The following is a 22,990-nucleotide window of genomic DNA, read 5'->3' on the forward strand; positions in this document are numbered from 1 at the left end:
TACACAAAGCAGTCACTTCTTGTCACACCTCCAGTTTCCTTGGTTGTGCATTTAATGTATTCTAAACGATCACATTTATTTTTTTCCCCTTGAAACCAATGCCTTAAAAGCATGTTCCCGTCACAGTCGAGTATGAAAATGAGCCTTCAACAGCCACACATTGTCTTCATTGAAATCAATCATGGCGTGCTCCTACCATGCCCCGAATGTGGAAGCATGCCGTGCGGTCTGTGTACGGCGTGCCATTACCATGTGCAAGTCCTGTGCATTGAACGCAACAGTGGCGCAATTTAGCAGGCAGAGCTGTGGCATGTGCCATCGTTGTTGTTATCCACTGCTCACTTCAAGGTACACTGATGCAGAACAACGAGACGAGGACAAGAAAACCACAACAGAAGCAGCGCTGCTAATTTCACTCAATTTTAGATGAACCGACTTGCCCAAATCAAGTTGTTGACACCACTGCTTACTTTGCACCATAAGAACCATGCTGACAAGAGTCGAGTGCCTCCGTAAACAAAATGCAACAACCACAGAGTTTTATAAATTATCAGAGAGGGAAATCTGGCGTCACTACTACGCAAGTTTCCCAAAAGGCGTTGTTAAACTGTGGCAATACAGGATATGAAAGGTTACACTAGCACTGAACGTCTATACAGCAACTTTCACACTGAGCAATTTGTGCAAGGTGCTGTGGGCATGTATTTCGGAGGTTGCAACAAATAATACTTTAATGAACAAGGACAACTTTGTGAGCATCAAGAAGCTTTTCTTGAGAAAATGGCAATGTCTGCTGTGTGGGTCGGCTGTCGCTGCAGTAAACAAATTCAGAGCGGGAGGACTTCCTAAATTCTGCCTTAAAAAAAAAAAAAAAGGTTTCCGACCACGATGGGCATGCAATCTACAGCACAGAGCGAACACGAAGATAAATTATACTAGTAAGCAAACACACAGAGAAATAACTGTGCAAGGCTCCTCACCACAAGTGGCCACACACCCACGTGTAAAACATTGTGGCACCCTTAAATGTTTCAAGTTCATTTCGATTGGTTGCATGTCACTACGTGATACTGTGACATTCCCAGAAGTTGTCAAAGAAGAAGAAGACTTTTCATTTACTTTCTTCTGTCTGCTGGCGACCATGATGGTCTCTGGGAACAGGAAGTTGTTGCTCCTCTCCAGGGTCTGGAAGACAATCAGGAGAGGACATGCTTACGGAAAGCAGTTTTCAGGACTTCACCACCAAATACACACAGATGGCGGCATAATTTCAGTGTTTTAAAAATTTTCAGTGATTCAGTGATAAACCTTCCGAATCTTTTGATTTATGGCACCTTCCAGATAATCGATAATGAAATCTACTACTTTTTCAATAGGTAATATTAAGGGATCAGCTTTTACTGTGCAAAATCAATATGCATGTTTCTTTCATTTTGGGGTTTAAGCATGGTCCAAAACACAATCAACACTTCAGACTTCGGTTACCGGGTGTCTGAGGGTATCTAAGGCCCTTCTAAGCCTGGTTTGAAAGTTGGAACAAGGCATGTTTTTAATACTTGTGGAGTTCAAGACTCTCTCTGTGTGCCGAGTGGTTTTTCATATTGTGCGCTCTGGCAAGAATTTTGGATGCTCACTGTTTTTCCTATGGTACATTGCATAACTAACAATAAGCACAGGGCCCAACTGGGAGAAATTTCGATCAAAACACCTCTGTTGTCAGCATAAAGAATCTATTAAATTCTGCTGATTTTTCAAGCAGACATATACTAGTACTCTTTAACGACCTGTGGAAATACTGCTCGATATCACCCTCATGCAAAGAAGTTTATGTCTACATGGAAAGTAAATAGTATTGCTGAAAAGGAGGATCAAACAAATGAAAGAAGCAGTGCTGAATTGACTGGACACATTATTACGGGGTATGGTGATTCAACTGTTTTGGGAATATTAGTCAGACATGTTCCATAATTAGTTGATTCTGGTGCGCTCTTCTGGAAAAATTTATTAAAATATCACATGTGTGTCAAGATCAAGTATGAAACCACAACTGTAGTAGTAACCAGCTGTTGTCATTGACATTAAAAGCTGCCACAGTTCAATCCAATCCAATCTGCATGCCAGCTGGAGCTGTAAAAGCTGCAGTAGCTGCAACATTGTGTATGCCCGCTGTGCGAGTTCAGGTTGCCATTGTCTTATCATCATCATGGTGGTTAAGGAATGTGGTACAGTTGCGGCTCATTTTAATGAAGTTATCTGGTGCAAGAATAGCTTCGTTAAATGTGGCATTCATTATAAACATATATGTATGTTAGACTAATACCGGCTAGACAACTTTTTATTTATTTTGTTATACAGTTGAACTACGCAATAACGAAATCGGTGGGGAACGCAGAAATATTTGCTTTCGCGAAAATTTCGTTGTTGCGAAATGAGAAAGTGTAGATAGGTAAAGTGTAGCAGAATGAATCAAAATTCCGTAAGCTTACTTTGGCAAGCTTGCTCGAGGATATAGAACCGCATTGCGACAGTACAAAGTGTGCCGTATGCGTCGATCAACAGTGGCAGGACTGCTGTGGAGCAGTATTCTCGGTCAACTGCTTCCGGGGATACGATCACTTTTGCGAGATTATGTGTAACTTGGCACCGGACGCAGAGCAACAGTGCTTCAAGCATGCAGCAACATTTCTCCAGCGCACGCTGTCGCCCATAGGTGCCAACGCATCTGGTGCCGAGTGCGAAAGTGATCCCATCTCATATACCTGAAGGCAGTTGATCGAGATTACGGCCCCTTTGTACAAATTTACACATGGTGCTAAATCCGCACAAGGTGCCTGTCAGGTGGCACCAAAACCAGCGTTCTTGAAGCGAGGGATGCATATTCCCGGGCGACTGCTAAATCATGGCACAATGTGTGGCAATCCATGCTGCAACTGCCACCTCATGTGCCATAAACAATTCTAAGTCGGTGGGACATGGATTTCCTTGCTTTTGCTGCACTTTTCTCATCGAGGGGCACATTACGCACTGCACTAGGTACGCAAAAACTATCGTCGCATGACGGTAGCAACATGCTGCCACTTCAAATGAGCAATGAACAAACAAGATGGTGGCCATGACATGTTCCGGCCCGATTGCTTCCGGCACCTGGTTGCTTAGAATTTGTGAATAAAAATGGCGGTGCCCACGCAACTGTAATATGGTGTTATATTATGCAATTTTAGTGCTAAGCAATCGCAGCACACTTTGGAGCCTACTAGCCTCGCGCGAATAGTAAACGATTCAGCAAATTTCACTGATGTAGGGTTGTAGTACAGCGACATTTCATTGTCGAGAGGTGTGAAATGCATTGAATCTGCCAGGGATGCGAAAATATTTCATTGGGAGAATTTTGTAATTGCTGGATTTTGTTAACGTGGGTTTCAACTGTATCTGATAAGTCGTTATATCTGTGCACAGCACCGAGGACGACATTCTCTGAGCTGTTCATTGTGCACTCCAAAACACATTTATGCCACTTGGGGCATACCTAGTCCTCAAACAATAATCGGCATCCTGTAAGAAAAACATGGATGAGGTCCCCGCATGTTGCAAAACAAGGCTGTCAAAGAGCATGGTCCTCATACCCACTTACCCTGCACTTGCGTAACCCCTAATCGTAAATATTTTCGTTGCATGAAATCGGTCCGACATTAAATAAATAATAATTAAATAAATTCAGGAGTTTTACATGCCAAAACCTTATGATTATGAGACATGCTGTAGTGGGGTACTCCACACTAATTTCGACTACCTGGGGTTCTCACAATACACGGACGTTTTTGTGTTTCGGCCCCATCGAAATGCGGCCGCCAAAGCTGGGATTCGATCCCACGCCCTCAGGCACAGCTGTGCAACGCCCTAGCCACTACGCCACCATGGCGGATAGATAGGAGAATCCCTGCTTGCGTTGCATTTTTTGAAAACTATGCGTTCAATACTTTCCTGTCAAGAATGCAATGTCACGCGGATAGCCCACGTGCCATTTGTAGCCTGGAAGTACTGGGCCTGCCACTTTAAAGAAAGGAAAGGCACACAAGACAGATGACGAATATTATTTGGGGCCAAAATAAGCCCCAAAGGGTGCAAAATTTTGTTGGAGCAAGATAAGGAGGCCTGTCTGCAGCAGCAAGGGTGAGTGATGGCTGTGGCTTGGATGCACAGTATTTAATTGAACGTAATGCATCTGCAAATATAACGCAAGGGTTGGCCTTCCAGTCACACAAAATAAAAATGTAAAACCACAAATGTAAGGCAAGATGAACAGAAAAAGAAATGGTACCTTTATTCAAGGAATCAATTCAGAAACGAGTTCACTTCACTTATTATCAACATCTGAGGAGGAGACAGAGCCGGTATTCTTGGGCGATCACTTTCGGAGATAGTTTCACTCTCACGAAATTTTTTGTGACTTGGCCCCGAAAGCATCCTCGACAAGTGTTTTCTGGACTGCGCCAAGCTCGCTATCAGTGTCAAGAGCGCTGTTGACTGCATACTTCCGAGGGGTTCAGTGCCCGGACGAGCCGACCATTGCGAAAGTGAAACTATCTCCAAAAGTGATTGCCCAAAAACCAAGTCATCCGTGCCATCCGGCTTGTTCAAGATTAGATTGCACAACCATTTCATTCTGAGGCAGCACTACGAGGTCCACAGAGCCGTTCCAATGGGCCTCGCATTTAAAGAGGGCCTCCTGCTGGTCCCACGATCTGCGAATTGTCGGCTCAATGATGTGGAGCCCCTGAGCCGTCACGGAGTTTCGAAGCTCCCCACCATCAAAATTGCTTGTCTCTCAAAGCAGGAGTCACACTGAACGCGCTACATTCCCGTAACGTTGCAAATGAACATAACTTGAAGCATGAAAGGCCGCTGTCTTCTGCAGCACCCTAACCATAATACTAGTATGATGTACTGGAATAGAGCAGTGTGTTGTTCATTCAGCAAAACAATGCGAGAGCAGTGTGGTTGCTTTTGCGATGGCGCCACCAGATGGGTGGCGCTGTGATCTATCGGTGTGCCTAGCACGAAAAACAGAAATATATTATGGTGATGTTTCTGCGCTTGCAGACTAAAACACTTTTAAAACACAATTGAAAGGAATATAATTTGCATAAACCAATAAGACAAACTGTTAGAACACATCAATGACACCATCTAAGCTCACACGTTTCCAGTCGCAGATCATGCAGTGTTCCTGATTGTCTGTTCAGCGTTTCGGTTGCAGAAGATAAACTCTCGTCTCCTCATTCCTTTCGGTGAGCATGCATATATTTTTTTTCTATCAAAGTATTTCAAAAGACACGAGGATGAGACAGTCCAGAGGAGCACTTGCACCGTGCCAGATGGGTTGCACTGGATTCCTTTCACGCTGCATCAACTAAAATTGCTGGGTTTCACTGAAGAAAAGAAAAAAAAATGCTCTTTGATGAATGCTGCCACCATCATTTGGACACTTTGCCCGGCAAAAGGGCGCCAAAGGGCAAGAGTGCAGCCAACGCGCCTGATCTGAAGAAGCCAGGAGTTGTTCTAATCGTTGGGCAGGAACCACGATGCACAAAAGACTTCTGCAAACTCAGTGACTTCAGTGCACATAATAAATGTGCGAACGCAGCAGAAAAAAACCTCAGCAAGCAATTGGTGAGCTCTGCACAGACAAGCATGACCTACGCGACGACAATAACTGTTGATCCCAGATGCCCCGTGTTGCAACACATGGCACCCTTATGGCTCCATTTGCCAGCAATGGCTCCAGGCTGCAGCAACAGGTGGCACTGCAGCAGACTGGAGTGCTCAAGCACCCCAAGCCACCATCGCAACAAGATCCACGGTTTGCTGCCGGATGAGACACTGCCTTATTCCAATACACCATAATACCCGACACAAGCACAGTGAAAATGACGTAATTCTAACAAGAAACAAAAAGGTTTGAATACAGTAGACTTATCTATAAACTAAATCAAGATGTAAAAACACAGGTTGCTAACAAAATGCTACAAACGGCAGGATTTAGAATATTTGTTTTAAATTCATCAGTTTTATCATTTTTTGAATGTAACGCGAAGGTCGAGTTCAAGCAACAAGAATCATGAAAGAAACATGCATTACAATCGAGTAAACAGGGCAACATATTTACTTAATTTTCGAACGAGAAATACAATTGTCATTAGTGTTCTCTCACTTACAATAAAGATTTCGTAAAGCCAGTGAAGGACATTAATTTTTCTTCTTGAAAGATATAACGATTGGGGCAATCATTTCTGTCTGTGAAAATCGGTCGTAAGTTACGAGCAAGGGCATAATTGAGTAAATATGATATTTGCTTGCAGCTAACAAATTCGAAGTCATCAGCATGAGCAAATTACTATGCTGACATGGTTTTCCAGAGCATCATTCGATATTCGTTCCTTGAAACAAAGAGCAACAAAGCAGCTTCTACATGCGGCAGGGGTGCTTCACTGACTGACCGTGATGTCGGTCCATCGCAGCAGCAGTCGGGTGGTCTGTCCAAAGAGGAACGAGTGGAAGGCCAGGTGCTGCATGCTCAGGTAGAGCCAGCCCTGCTGTGGAAGACGACCCTTCCAGAAGCTGCATGAGTAGTCTGCATGCAAGACGACAAATGATGAGCAGATGTGCCCCTTTGACGCTCTACGCTCCCCTGCAGAAGATAGTCTGGCCTACTACAGCATGAGTTGGATGTTGCATATCATCACTGTCATATCACGACCACTGCCAAATAAAAGTCTCTCCCAGCGATCTCCAATAACCCGTGTCTTGCACCGGCTGACCTCCTATGCCAGCAACTTTCGTAATTTCATTGCTCCACCTAGCATTCTGCCGTCCTCAACTGCACTTCCCTCCTGTAGGCCCCCATTCTGTGGCTCTAAAAGACCACAGGTTATGTGACCTATGCATTACATGGCATGCCCAGGCCCATTTTTTCCTTTTAATGTAAACAAGAATATTGGCAACCCCCGTTTGCTCTCTAAATCACACTGTTGCTTTCCTGTTCCTTAATGCTACACTTACCATATTTCAATGCGCCTAAATAAGCATGTCCAACATCTTTATGGCACAAGAAAAAGACAGAACGGCGACTCAAAGGCATTGTGAATAAGTATTAGACGTTTCAGCTTCTGTACGGAAACCTTGTTCACAGTACGGAAATCGAAATGTCTAATACTTATTCACAACACTTTCTGGTTGGCGTCCGCTCCTGTGTCATGGATTTACTACCCGATTAGACAAGATGTCGTCAAATGATATATTTCACGTCAAACAACCACATATGCGTACACTGTACATGCATATGTATTCACATATGCAACATATACAGATGCTTTTTGTCAATGAACTCCAGAAAGATTCTAGGCAGAAAAATACACTGATGGTGGCTTGGATGTCGCTCTGCCCTGAACAGGCAGTGGTGTTTTGATGAATCAGTCTAAGGCAGCATCATGCGAGGTAAACGGAATTGAATTTATTTGCAACAATGTTTCAAGTGTTCACGGGAAAGGTATTTAGACAGCTAAAACTGTACTTCACCATTTCACGCTTGTGGCTATGTAAGATGAAAGATGAAGGACAAGTTGCTTAATTGATCCCAACAGAGGATTTGTGGGCAGATGACAATCCTACTTGGCAAATGCTTTCAATTTCAAAGGCTGCTTAACTTTTCATGAGTTTGTTTATGCAAACAAGGCCATGCCCCTTTACCTTTTATATACCTGCAGAATGGTGACAGCAGAGTACACCTTGTGGCAAGTACAGCATTGAATAAAACATTAACACCCAAGACACGAAAATGGGACACTCCACACGCTGGACATTTGCTAAGTTTACAGATTATGATAATGACAGGAAGTAACAGCGGCTTATCCTTGAATCGCCATTTCATTTCTATTGCAGTGGTGATATGATTCAGTGCAGCAATATTTGCAATGCCTTTCTCTTCATCACTGAGGATTACTTATGCAAAACATAACTGTTACTTAGGCTCCACAAATGCGGCTGCCACAGGTGCGTGCACTCACAGTTGACTAGTTTCTCCTGTGGGGGCAGGTGGAAGATGGAGGCAAAGCGGCTGGCATTGAGTCGGAACTGCACATTGTCCTGGTCCACCTCCGGCAGGGAGACCTCACGCTGCGCCACCAGGCTGCGAATCTTGCAGCACACAAACTCCGTTGCCTCATCCTCGGAGTCAAAGGACTCTGCGTAACAACAGCAGTTGAGTGTTTGCAGGCGTGCCAGAGACCTTCCCTGGTGGCATATTGACAGCACAGCAACTCGTGTCTGCTAACGAAATATTAGCACAAATTGGCAGCAATGACAGCGACAGCACAACTGGTGGTTATTGAGTTTAATTACCTGTCCTACAATTGACCCTGCTTGTAAAGCATCACTGAGCAGTCTATCACTTGTCACTGGAAGTAACAATGTGTGTCGTGTGCAGTCTGATAAGACGGACACCAACATTTGTGACGCAACAACGAACTGATGCTGCAAGTTCATCTTTTACAGGTACGAAAACATATTGCTGACATCCCTAAGGAAACGATAGTGGGAAGGAAAACCATTCACATGCGACAAAATTAACACAACAAGATGACGTAGTAAAGAGCTCCAGATTAATGTTGACTACCAGACTAACATGCACTCAAAGCACTCTATACCAGCTTTTCCACAGTCCAGCACCATCGGAATGCAGCAGGTGTGGCAGGGAACTCAGCCTGTGACCTTGTGCTGGGCAGTACAATGCCTCATTTACTATGCCACTGCAGCGAGCAAACGCCTAACTCTCAGAGAACACTGCAACATTCACCCGACAACAGCAGCGACTTACTGAGTGTCTCGAGGAGGTTTTGCTCAATCCAGGCCCAGTTCTGGAAGATCTCTTCACGTGACAGCGAGGTGGCCACAACTGAAAAATGAGAGATAGGTCATGATCACTTATTTATGCACTGTCAAAACCCGAGTAACCATACAAGCTTCTCAGTACAGTCTTGAGAGTGATTTACCGTCTTTACTTGCAGACTGATTTATAGAGAGTACAGTCTTGAGTGATTCTTAAGAGGCCTTACACAGGCTTTTGCACTTTATAATTGTACTTCACGAAGGATTACAGTTAACAACGCGCCCAAACCAATACCATACTCAGCTATCGCGTATGCAATAAAATGACAGACAATAGCCAAAACAACAAGAAAGTAAGACATAAATGAGAACCACGAAGCAATAACTTTTACTTCACAGCATGAAGATTCTTGGCAGATAAACTCAACACAAATTAATTTACATGAACTTGCTTTCGCTATGAAAGTGTTACAATTTGCAAAAGCCTCTGTTCATTGCAGCAGTGTTGTTATCATGCTCAGAGGTTGATGCAATCAGAAGTTATTGTGACCGCTACAGTTAAAAAGATTTTGATAGTTTTAGCATTTCTTACAACACAAATAACTTGATGCACTGTACATATGGTGAACCCTACAGCTTGAACAAACATTTGTTATTTTGAGGCTTATAAAAAAATAACAAAAACAAATGCTTCGGTACGCACAATATAAATATAGCAGGCAGCTTGAACAAGCAGTGAGTCACTGTGGTTTCATTTCGGAGTGACAAGGTACTCGAGAACATAATGACGACTTTGGGAATAGCCACAATATTTTAGACGAGATCCAATATATTTGCTTTATTTTCTTACATTGTCTGCCTTGCGTCTGTTTTCAAAAACTGCTTAACCAACTTCAGACTCACTAAATGACTGAATTCACCTTCAATAATGGCGGCATGCTTCTATCACATGGTGCATGTTCATGTTGGCCAGTGCTCCAACACTAGCAGCTTTTGCTGTGTCTTTAGTATAGTGTGGCTGTTTGTTAGTCTTTTGAAGACAATCTGAACGTTCCTCACCTTGCTCGCTCTTCACAAATCTTTTTTTTCTTTCCACATTGCAAATATTTACCCCCCAAATACTAAATGAGCCATTCAGAGTAGGTTTATTGGTGTCACTTCTGCTACATAACTAATGACAATAATTTATTTGTAAATGATTACAGAATAACATTCACTCCACATAAGTGCCAGTACACATTTGCTCCAATGGACTATACAAGGCGCCCTATGCTGTTGTGTCCCGATTGTGTGTAAATCATTTACATGTCGAAAGCTTTCTCATTTACCAGTGTACAGAAACTCATAGAACACCGCATGCTGCAAAATTTGCGCTCACCATAGCTGACTTCAGAAAGGGGTGTCCGGTGCAGTATTCTATATGGGGCAGGCTGTGGGAAGAAGGGAAAAGCTTGTGATTATGGTTTCCTCGCATAACTGTGGTAGATATAAGGTGATGGGTTAGTGGACCTAACTGATTCTATGTAGCAATTACAAGCCGTCAAGAATAACGCCTGCACACCTGAGTGGCAACCACATGAAAGGAGTGTCTCACATATTTTTGGTCCAGCATACCCCTTCCGCCTGTGCGAGCATCACGATACTTAGCACGGTATATACACTTCTGCTAAGTGCACAAAATGCATTTTCGCCACGATCGCAATGCAGTGATTGCGCAGAGCGAAATGCATAAGCTGGCACTGGCTGAAAATATGTCACAAACATCCTACGCTTGTTTCGGCAGGAACAATCAAAGGAACCAAGCGCCTTGATTTTCTTGTTAGCAACAACTGTACATATCCAAGAAAAGCATAGGGAGAACTAGCTGTATTCTTTTTTAAAATTAGAATGTTGAATTAGAAAAATGAAAGTGGAAGAAAAGACAGTTTGCCACCAGTGAGAGTCGACATTACAACTTATTAATTCTACATTTCAATTTTTAAAAAAAGTTCATAGCCACTTTAGCATACGTTAAAGAGTATGAAGGTGAAAGCCTCTGCGCTCACGAGACATTCACTAATTTACTTGACATTCTCATTCGAATGCATTGCTACTTCCTATTACTGTATTTGAATGATTGTACCATGCCGCTCATTGTAACGCGCAGTTGTATTACCACCCAAATATCCAGAAAATAACTTAGTGCCGATTCTACCATGCACATCAAGTAACGAAACTTGAGTTGACGTGTACCCTGTTGAAACGATATTGTGGAACATACAAAAATAGACAGACAAGCATACAGCTTGAAACTTAGCAGCCAGTGTCTATCGGAGTCCAGTGACACCTTTTTTTCGCTGTCCATTGACCACAGAAAGTCATCTTCAGTTCCATTTAATGCTTAAGAAATGCCACATTTCTGGAGGTTTGTTCCACTATCATCTGTGGGATGGCATTCCACACACCATGGATTCACCTTGCGAAGTCTTTGAGCATCGCTTTTTTCAAACAACCTGTTCTATGGCGGCTGGCAAGTTACCTTGCATTACATGATTTTTTTTTTAAATCGGTTTCATTTTTTATTTTGAGTAGAATTAGTTGCAATTGTAACATGCATGCAAACTTGAACACACTTTTTATTTTTAAAATGTGTGCGTTAGAATCGTGCAAATACAGTACTTGTTTTCTCTCACCAGTGGTTGCAGGTTCGGCCATCAATTTAGGTGCCATTGAATTTTGGTCTCACCAAAGGTCAAGGGCAAGACTCCCACAACAGGTTGTAAATTCAAGTGCCCTGACTAACTTTGCCTTAATTAACACCAAAGGTCGTGGGTTCAAGTCCCAACAATGGTCATAGGTGGCACCATCAACTATGGTGCCACTGAATTTTGATACCATAATATGATGCCAGACTGGGTGAGGGAAAAAACGCGGGTTAATGACATCTTAGCTGAAATCAAGAAAAGGAAAAGGGCATGAGAAGGACATGTAATGAGGAGGGGAGATAACCGATGGTCATTAAAGGTTACAGACTTGATTCCAAGGGAAGGGAAGCGTAGCAGGGAGCGGCAGAAAGTTAGGTGGGCGGATGACATAAAGAAGTTTGCAGGGACAACATGGCCACAATTAGTACATGATTGGGGTAGTTGGAGAAGTATGGGAGAGGCCTTTGCCCTGCAGTGGGCACAACCAGGCTGATGATGATGAATACCGGATGGTCAATTTTTCGATGACGCCGGACAACGGATTTTTTGACCCATGTGGCACTTAAGGCTTTCGCATAAGAAAGTAAACTTTCCCTATGCTTTCCTTGGCTTCACTGTCTGTTTGCTTTGTAGAGCTGCTTCTGCATGATGGCTTTTTTAAATAATGATGAAGCTGTAACAAAACAAGCTACTGACTTCACTATATTGCGGGGAACAGGGTATCCAGGCACAACAGCCACACTCATCTGAATGTGATCACAACAGTCGGTGATATGTAGAGATGCATTCAAGGTGAGCTGCAACACAGTGTCCATGGTTGAAAGGGCTCCAAGACTGCATAACAGCCCTGACATATAAAAATGAGAGAACTAAGCAACATTCCAATTTATTAAGCAAATTTCTTTTCATGTCAGCGCTGCCATGCATTCTTGGAACCCCTTCAAGCTTGGGCACTGTGTTGAAGCTCAATATTGAATGTGGCTGTAAACATGTGCAGATGCACATGCACGCATACAAAGACTCTAAGGCACTTATGCATGTAAGGCTAAAGACCGTTTTTTTTTCTCCTTTCAAACACTGTCTTCACCGTTATACACACCAGGATACTGCATAGGAATCAAAACACATAACAAGAACAATGGCAATTAAGGCTCATTGCATACATCTTGATACACTTTATCGCTAGCTGCGGTGGCTTAATTGGTAAAGTACTGTATGCGTAATGCGGAAGATGTGGATTCAGCAAGTTATCTTTTCGTGCTTGCTTTATATTATAACTTCTGCATTTCAATCAAATGTAGCAACTTACTTCTCCTATGCATTCCCTGGCTTCAGCATCTGGTGGCCAATTACAGATGGCACTTACATGAAATAACTTCATCAATTGGCCCTGAGATAAAGGACACATTTCTTGATACAACGAAACCTCCCTGAAAAGTTCTAAATGTTTAATCCGTGCTGCCGCTGCCTGGTTTTAATGATGCCAAAGAAATAAGAAATGTGCTAAAACTAAATTTTTGAGCACACAGAACTTGCCAGTGCCTCAGGTTATGTTACGAAGCATTGTCCCCACCATGACTCCTTAGCTCTCAATTTAGCGTGCTTTTGGTGAAAGCAGAGCCCAGGCACCCAACCTCGCAAAGCATCTGCACCTCCCGAGTGTGCTCATCTTATGTTTACAGTGCAATCTCTATCTCTCCAGAAGCAACTCGTGAAAAAAATGACACTGTATCTGTTGAGCTATCCATGGAGAGGTCATCTAAACACACAAAGACCTTCTAAGGTGGTGCAAATCTCTTGGCGCTCTGTCACTGTCATAGCAGGGCAGCCAAGGGGAATCCGTGTTTGTCCACACTTTGAAAGGTAAGGAAATTTATGAATACTTGCTGTATTATGAATTGAAAGAAACTGACAACACACGGCCAGTTTCTATATGGCATAACATGTCCGCTGAGCCAACAAGAAAAAAAGAAATGGCCAGAACCGAGTATTGGAAGGGCTATTGTGGCCATGACCAGAATGGTATGTACGTATGTCTGGACTATGACAGACGAAGAAAATGATGAGCTGTTCACAAATACTGAACTGGGAGAAAATGGGGAAGAAAAAGAGAAAGGAAAAAAAAATCCGGCAAAGGCTTTGTAGCAGATGGAAGAATAATTGGGCAGTAAAGGGCTAAATCGATGCTATGAGAGTAGAAATATTGCCACCTTCGTCTTCCACACTAGGTCTACTTGTAAAATTGCATAATTCTACATGCTGTACCAGTTCCCACTTTGCCCTTCCCTATGTTAGGTTACATAATTACATTAACAATCAATAATCTTAGCCAATAAGTTGTACCTACTATAAACATTATGTTAGGTTTTTTTAGTCCTTTGTACTCCTGTATTTTGGTGCTTCAAGTGCTGTCATGTCTTGCAGTGTTATGTTTGAACTTTCGAAAAATTGTGCGACAGTGTTCTTTTTTTTATACTTAGCTGTGATCTTTCTGCTTGAACATATGCATACAGTATCTTACGACTAAATACAAACAAATAAACTAAGAAGCTTTGACAAGCCATTTCTGCAGATAACGGTTCTGTATGCTAGTGATTACAAAGCAGTGAGTGAAACAACATAGTTCTCCTACTATACAAGCCGAGTGGGTGAGCAGCACTGATAGGGCAGGTCCCCCAGAAAATATTAAAAAAAAGCACTAACCTTGCTGTCAAATACTGAATCCAGTGTGCCTACGAGGACCGATGATAGACCTTTGGTGCCGTGACCTTTCCGCCTCTGCAGGGTGAAGAAGGCATTCGACTGCTCTGTCACCCTGAAACAGAAAAAGTGATAATGCAGGCAGTGAGTAAATTGTCACCAGACTATTGCAAAGTCATTAAACTGCGAGGTTTAACATCTCGAAGATGCACAGTGGGCTTTGACGGCTGCCACAGTACAGGATTCCAAGTTGATTACGCCACTGTGGTTTTGCTAAAGGTCAAACTGCAACAACATTTTTCACGGGGTAGAAAGCCTAATTTCAAACAGTAGAGGTATCGAACAGCCGCCATTAAACATTTTACGTTTTATATGCTGGTGGATGTGTCATGAAAAGGTAGCAAAATAGATGCTCTTGATATTTGAATTAATAAAAAAAGAAGGAAAAGAAAAAGAAAAGAAAAGAGAAAGACACCATTATCGCTCGGCAGAAGTGGCACATGACCAAGAATGCTAAGAACCAGCGCGGTTGCTTGGCATCCTCTCCAAGGTTCGGTGGTGCCCCTGACTACTTGTGGTGTACCGAAGCATCTCAGAGGTGATGTGTTGAGATTTGTCGTACTGCTAATCACCAGGTGAACATGTCATCTGCTTCGGTGCTACATAAGGGCTGCTAATAAAGAAATGAGAGAGTTACCAGCCCTACACCTTTGCCTAAGCACTATATACTGCTAATTTATAACCAGTTTAGTCAAAGTGAGACTCTCCTGCAGTTGGCCTTTAAAGAAACACGGAAGAAGAATATTGTGTTAAGCATTATTTGAAAATTGCGCTCCGGCAGAAGCAAAACAAGCACTGTCACCGTGAGAAGAGACTTGTGAGACAGAAAAGATGCGAGAACTAAAGACAGGTGGCACTGCGTCTTGAAGCTTCCAGGCTAGCTCACCGCGATGTCATCGAGTTTTGCTGTCCATTCAAGTCCAGTTAATTGTTTAATGGCTAAAGAAGAACAACACTGCATTCTAGAAGAATAAAATGTTGTGCATGAACCCAGTGTCTGTAAAATGCTGCATTGCATTCTAATAGAATGCAGTGTTCCTTCCACCATGTTTTAAAGGAATACAGAGCCCATCGCCGACAACCAGTCCAGGAACGACAAAATCCGCAAGACTACTAAAGAAAACACCGACACGGCACTGTCTTCTGACCAATTTGCGCGTGAATCATGTGCGCATACAGTAGCAGACACAAAGAGATCACATTTAGCATTTTTGTCTTTCAAGCTAGACCACTCAGGAAGCTGCCCCCACATCGTACCATATTGCTGGCCTCAAAACAATGGCCTCTCAAAAGCTCAGTGTCACATTATTCGCACCACGTCGCCTTCCCATTGTCTACAAAACGGCACATGTTCCAAGAATTGTTCATAAAGACACAATACACACGAGCCAGTACGTTACAAAATGTGTGCATGTGGGAGAGAGAGAGAGAGAAAGTAAATCAGTTTAAACCTACAAAGTGTTCTTTCAAAGGTCTACATTCAATAATATTGCAGTCAAAGCTCGATTACTAGAAAAGAAATTAAACCCTGACAGTTCAATGTTTCAAATTTTGAGCCAAAATCCTCGGTGTTGGTCCAATCAGTGCGACGTCCCAGATTTCAAGGTATCTATTTGAGCTGTTGTGGTGCAGTGAAAGTTTCTGAAACTTGCTAGGTTCAACGTTTGACTCCTTTAGAATACAATGTTGTCTCTATATATAGAGACGAAAAATTAAGAGTGCCGAGCCAGGCCGCGTCAAAGTACCTGGCGTCACGACTAGCTGGTGCGAGAAACTTCAAGGTGGCATCGCAGCCATGTTTTGTTGTTGCGTGTTTTCTCTGGATTACCAAGCCTCCTCTTGTGGTTATTAGTAGCTTTTTCTGGTGTTGTGAACGTTACCAATACAGCTCAAATTATTTTTATCTTTACTATCCTTTCAATGGTAACTGGAGGGGTTAGTCAAGCAAGGTATCTGGCATGCCACTGCAGGTGTGATGATCAAGAATGGGAGAATGCATGAAATACACTAGTACTCAGACTTGACAATATAAGCACCATGAAATGAACAATGTGGAAAGCAGAACAAAACGTTATGCATTGCATTATTGCACCCTTGGCGGCAAAAGTGCGCATCATGTAAGACTACACTGATAAAAGAGCAAATGACAGTTTTTAAAAAAGTGAGCAATGAATTTCCCAGGCAAAACAGTAATGTCATACTGTTTTGCCGACTACTGCATGAATGCTGATGGGATGCAAATTTAAGACCACCAATTTGTTGAACAACTGACCAATTGACCGAATAACCAGACAGTGACGTAAGTTAGAAAGCGCAGATTTGTTGGAAGACGGTGCTGTGTCTATGTCTCTTTCAGCATTCTTGTGGTCAGTGCACTTTCTGCATTGCTTGCCTGCCAAGCATTTTTTATTCCAACACGCGAAAATCAGCCCATACTTTTTAAGTGATATCCCAAATTATATGAAAGCTAGCACAGAAATTTTAGTCAAATGTTTTTTGTTTTTATGCCCTCTTACGTACAAGACATCCATAGACGTCGATAAGGATGCATTTACAATTCTCTTAGTGTAGTACAAGTTTATTTGTGAGGCTTAACTTGATACCTATGCAAGAATGCACTGTTGGGCTCGTCAGTTTGACATGCTCATAGTGCTCTGCGTCGTTTTGCCATCCCGTCCTTGCCTTGGAAATGTATCGTCATATCTATCTTTACTGTTACTCAGGAAGAACTAAAACATTTCTGCCTATTACACCAAACGAAGCAGACACACAGGGTAGCAATGAATATGTAGATAGCTGAGCAAGAAGTAATGAGAAGGTGGAAAAGAGAATGATAGCATGCAGAGATTGATCCAAAGGTTCATGTTCCCCCAAGCGCATCCTGAACCTCCAGTGCACATTCAGAACACATGTTCAGCATGTCGGACAATGAGCAGCTTTTCTTTTCAGTCCTAAGCACATGACATTGACATCCAGCACAGCTGTTTCAATGAACAAACTTTGAGTTTGCTTCAGCACTTCTCGTATTGGTGAATAATGTCTCTTTCCATTTGGTGTTGCGTGCCATTTAATGTTGCAAAATTTACTGCTCATGAACACTTTCAGCACTTCGAATTGGGCAAAGAATGAAGCACTGAGCTTAAATTGAAACATTGTTCAAAGTATTCATTTTATTCATAGCAACTACAATGTTATACAAGATTTTTGCAGCTGGTAAATATACAAAACAAACACACAATAAAATTTACAAAGCACAATTGCAGTTTCTCAAGTACACTGCAAGAAAAAAAGAACAAGAAAAATACAAATACATATGTAAACAATATTATGAACAAAGATACCTTTCAAAATGTGATAAGGAATCCAGTGTTACTGTTTGTTCAGAAAAGTTATTTCGGTCAATTACTGTTCTTGGCAAGTAGGAATATTTAAAGCAGTTTTTATGTCATGTTACCAGGACAACTGCTATGGATTTCCTGTGTCTACCTGTTGGAATAGTGAACAGGGCTGAAATGTAGGTGTTATAGTGAACATTTGCTAGATTAAAGACGAACTTCATTCAGAAAACATGATTTCCTTCTTAAATGTTAGTGCAACCACATGAAGTTCATTGCTCGAAAATGAATGAATTCTACAGACAGACAACTGTGTCTGTCTATGCTCAGTATAAGTGAACAAACCACAGTGCACGCTATACAATGTAAAACCATGAAATTCAGCAACAGCACACACTGCGCCAAGCTAAAAGACATCTTTTGGATACTAACAGCGCCAAAACCTGAAAAAGGCATGTGAAAGACACAAAGTTTGAGTGGCCAAGCTACTCTTATGTGTATTCTCCTGTGTTGTCTTTTCCCGATTTTGCATAGCTAATAGTTGAAAGTTACCTTGACTTTACTGATTTATTAAATTATGGAGTTTTACCTGCCAGAACTTCGATCTGATTATGAGGCATGCCGTAGTGAGGGGCTCCGGAAATTTGTACCACCTGGGGTCCTATAACGTGCACCTAAATATTAGTACACGGGCGTTTTTGCATTTCGACCGCATCGAAATGCGGCCACCGTGGCCAGGATATGATCCCACGACCTCATGCTTAGTAGCCCAACATCTGAGCCCCTAAACAACCACGGCGGGTCTTTGTTACCTTGAACCAACTACTCCTTCAAAATGTACTGTCGCTTTCCATTTGCCAATTTCAAATGTTTGTGATGACTGTGTTGGTGTTTGGCCAAAGTAGAGATCTAGAAAAAAAAAACTGCTCTAACCAAAGATAAGATATGATGCACACTGAGTCATTGTTTCTCAGGTCTCATTCAGTTGATGAGCACTTGATGAAAAATTTATCTTCTTAATGTTATTGCATTTTACATTATTACAATTAGTTATTACATTTTTGCTACACAGTTATCGTTGTACACTACCGCACAAACACAAGTGGCACCTATTGGTAGCAAAAGCAACTCCTCTTGCAATGAAATTCTGTGCATTTCTCTGAAAACTACATCGCGTTATGCTGTCTATGCTGTTCCTGTTACTTAATCTTTACTTCTTCTGTCACACTTTCACACTTTAGTCTCGCAAAGATACTGCCATTTGCACTGTGCCTGAGGTTGTCGTGAGGCACTTTTTTAATGTCACAAGTACTTTGCATGTGCGCAGACGGTGTGACTCTGTGCAGGCATTGTTATTTTCTTCCACATCATCCGTCAGTGTTCCTTTCACAGAGCACTGATGAAGCAAGAAGTATGCAAGTAGCCATTATTTCCATTGTCCGTGGAAGAGAAAAGCTAGATGGCGAAGATGCTTTTTCTTCTTTTCATTATGGCAATGTTTTCAACCTTGGAGATTATTCTAGTCACGTAAAGCTTTTTCTCCTTTTAACACAAACAGTAATATCGCTTAGTATTGTGCAATTCAGCACGGCACTTGAGACTATAAAGAATGACCTTTTCAGCAGCCTATATTGGCTGGATTTTGTACTTTGCTCTTAAGCCTTAAAAATCTAGCTGAGGGATTGAGCTACATTTACAAGCACTTCCCGTGGGCTTCCTTAAGCTATGCCAAATTGTTTGGAGATGTGAATTGAACACAACTCTGCACCTATTGCTGCTTATTTCTTCAGCTCCACACATATTGGTGACAGCTGATGCTCTGCGTATAAACTGTGTGTTACATGTGTTAACTTGTGTGTTAACATGTGTAAGGTTAATTAGGTTAGGTTAACATGTGCTAGGTCAAACATATGGCAATTTGCTGTGTGCAGCATTTTCTTGATGCAACCGTTACCTTCTGATCAGTGTTTCACTTGCCGATACTGTACCATCATGCGGCGAAGTGCATTCTCATTCAAACAAGTTCAAGAAGAAAGAAGATTTTGCATCTACCTCTGCTTCGTTTGTGCTCAAATGACACTTCAACACATTTTTTTGTCCATTTCATTCTATATGACACTCAGCATCACTGTTTGCCTGGTTTATAAGAAATAACTTAGAGAGTGCCACCGTATGAGCATAAGCAAGCTGCTGCTTGAGTGGGGACTGGTGTCGCTGCCTGATGGCAACTAAAGAAAACAGCACAGATATCAAGTGCAGCAAGTCGACTTTGGAGGATTGTGGTTGACGTAAAATCCTGTGACATGTTCTCCCTTCGGTTATCATCAGACAGTGGTTTTGACCTACTCAAACATGAAGCTGGGGCCCTGCCTGAAGGTTACAGTGTTGCCCGAGTTATCAAGTATGCTGTTTTCTCTAGTTGACAAAACCAATCCACTCCAAGCAGCAGCTCGCTTCTGCTCCAATGACATCCCTTGTAAATGTTTTTTCCCCCCTCAAATCAGGCAAGCAGCAATTTCGTTTGTAAACAGACGAGCACAAAAGGAACATATACAAAGATGGGACAGGAGCTGTGCCGTGTTCTTGTGGTTACCTGCTCCATGCAATAATCTGGTTAGTTACTGGCATGCTCCAACTAGCCCAGCAACATGCCCTTCGTAGGCAACAACTCTAAGTGTGATACTGAACAATGTGGACCAGTAAATGCCATCCTATAGCAAAATATGAGCATAATCAAAGCAGCAGTTTCAAAGAAGGTGACAAATTAAGTGAATAATCACCAGCCCATTTCAATTACATGCACTGCCTGCAAGCTATTAGAACACATAATCTGTATATATATATATATATATATATATAATAACATGGAAAAGGAAAACCTATTCTATGCTAAACAACATGGTTTTCATAGCTCCCTGTCCCATGTGACTCAGCATTTTGAGACAATTTAACAATTTGTGGCAGCCATCAACAATGAAGAAGACACAGATATCACTGCGTTAGACTTTTCAAGTGCTTATGACAGGGTTTGTCATGTGAAACTTGTACGGAGGCTTTATGACACCGGTCATAGTTCGAAGGCTGTGTGATGGGTGCGGGCCTGTTTAAAGAATAGACAGCAGTTCGTGGAAATTTCCAATCAGCGTTTGTCGAGATTGCTGGTTAAATCTGGTGTTCCACAGGAGTTGGTATTAGGACCTGCCCTGTTTATAGTTGTGAATATCAGCCCTTTGGTTGAACTATTTCTGTTTGCAGATGGCTATCTAATGTTCTGTCGAGTAAGAAACATCAGCGATCAAGTTGTATTGAATGAGTTTTTGCAGATCATTAATGATTGGTGTGTCTCATAGGACATACAAATTAATTTTACAAAGTCTGTTTGCATGAATATGTGAAATAAAAATTGCCCTCACCTTTTTCATGTGCTATTGGTGGTGACATATTAGGATGTACAAGAGAAATTAAGTGCCTTGGTATAAGAGTAACAAATGATTTAAACTGGAGCTGCCATGTAGCAAATGTTTGTGGATCAGTGCAGGGGAGCTTGGCTTGTTATAAAGAAAATTGAAGTATGCCAGCAACGACGTGAAAGTAAGTGAGTATTTGGAAACTGTTCGCCGTAGCCTGAAGTGTGCATGTATGGTTTGAGATCCTTACTAACAGAACCTCATTGATAAGTTGGAGAGAGTACAACGCCTTGCGGCAAGGTTTGTCTTCTCCTGCTATAACCAAATGCAATCTGTTACAGACTTACTTCATAGAGTAAACCTTCTGACCCTTGCAACGTGTAGGAAGGTTGCGAGGTTAAAACTTCTGTTCCAACTGCATACGAGAGACCTATAAATGTGGATCCCAGACAGCATCTGCGACCTCCTCACGGCAGAGTATCGAACCAGATAAATCATAATTATTCATTAATGCTTTATTCATACAGAGTTTATACTGTGGCGTAGCAACAGGGGGGGCCGGGGTCCCGGGGTCAGTAGGGGGGGGGGGGTCATACGTCTGAATACACCCGAAAATTGTCGATATCCTCACCTTCCTCGACTACACCGGGGGGGAGACAGAAGAGCTAAGGGCCGGGACCTAGCTACGCCACTGAGTTTATTTCTTTAAACATTCTTTCTTAGTAAATAAAAACAATTGCTGATTGGAGTAAACTTAACTGAGAGGTGTTTGCTACTGCCGATTCTTTTGAAAGAAATTTGCAAGTGTTGTATCATTGAGCTTTGAATGTAGATGCACATTGTACTTTCTTAACAAACTGTTTGTAAATAAAAACAATTATTTGTGTGCATGCCATTTTTCTTAGTTTGTACCTCTATGCTATAACAGGCTGGAAAGGGCTCACAGCAGGGATTAATAAATAAATAAATAAATAATGAAATAAATAAATACATAAGCACTTTGTTTATGCAGGACCATGTATAATGCACTTCACACTGAAAGTTAGTTGGAAGGTACACTCATTGCCATCTAACATTTGTCTTCGATTGGGAAGCCAACAACAGCACGCTATGCTTCTAGATCGTTCTTACAAGCCTTCCACTATAGTTTAACACCTATTTATGCTTCTTTGAGTGCTTTGTGCATTTGCCTTCCTTGCTTGCAAGAGCCTTAGGATGAATGTCATGTACAACGGACCAACTGTCTCATGTCAAAGACTTCAAGAAACTGTGACGGCCACGGGGAGGAGGAAAGATGCATTGTGACCGGCTGTTTGCAAAAGCAAAGTCAGCATTGTAGTGTCATTTGAAACAGCTGCATAGACATGTTAAGCACATGGTGCTGTGTGCTGGCATAAGCTTTGTTAATGCCCACATTTTTAAGTGTCAAGCTTATTACCGGGGCACTGGAACCTTGCTATCGCAGGCGAAATTCTGATGGCACGTAGAATTCTCGACTATTTTCACTGCCTACTGCATGAAAAAATGCCAGGTAGCGCTAGTGCAGCTGGCGATTTTGTCACAAAAGCTCGTGCTTTGCAAGACGAAGTGAATACTGGTGTCGTTCGCATATGCCTGCATACACAGATTGTGCAAGAGGTCTCCGGCTCAAGTACGGGAAGCTTAAATGCCTATCCTGCAAGAAGCGTTATTAAGCGACAAACACAAGCTAACGTTGACGCGTCGCGCCGTCCATGAGTAAGTGCAGGCTCCACGGCCTGCTAAGCGAGAACCAGAACAATCGTTCCGCGGAAAGCTTCATCACTTTCCATTTTCGGCTGGACATTACAGCCCCATGTAAGCGGTCATCGGATACTTGAGTCACGAGACCCAAATAGACAAGACGACCGTGGACACTCAGAACACATACACAATTACAGCT

At 42.2% G+C, this 22,990-nt stretch overlaps 1 protein-coding gene across 1 annotated transcript in view; it reads right to left on the reverse strand.

Annotated features, from left to right (window-relative positions):
• Positions 1–22,990, reverse strand: part of Tbc1d8-9 (TBC1 domain family member 8/9) — a 113,903-nt gene that overhangs the window by 90,106 nt on the left and 807 nt on the right. The window contains exons 2-7 of the mRNA XM_065455940.1: positions 14,271–14,382; positions 10,262–10,313; positions 8,873–8,950; positions 8,064–8,240; positions 6,498–6,631; positions 1,120–1,185 (exon numbers count right to left, since the gene is read on the reverse strand). Of these exons, the coding sequence (XP_065312012.1) occupies positions 1,120–1,185; positions 6,498–6,631; positions 8,064–8,240; positions 8,873–8,950; positions 10,262–10,313; positions 14,271–14,382 (619 nt within the window). The remainder of the gene's footprint in view (positions 1–1,119; positions 1,186–6,497; positions 6,632–8,063; positions 8,241–8,872; positions 8,951–10,261; positions 10,314–14,270; positions 14,383–22,990) is intronic.

This window comes from Dermacentor albipictus, chromosome 8 (genome assembly GCF_038994185.2).
Source record: "Dermacentor albipictus isolate Rhodes 1998 colony chromosome 8, USDA_Dalb.pri_finalv2, whole genome shotgun sequence".
Classification (NCBI taxonomy): domain Eukaryota; kingdom Metazoa; phylum Arthropoda; class Arachnida; order Ixodida; family Ixodidae; genus Dermacentor; species Dermacentor albipictus.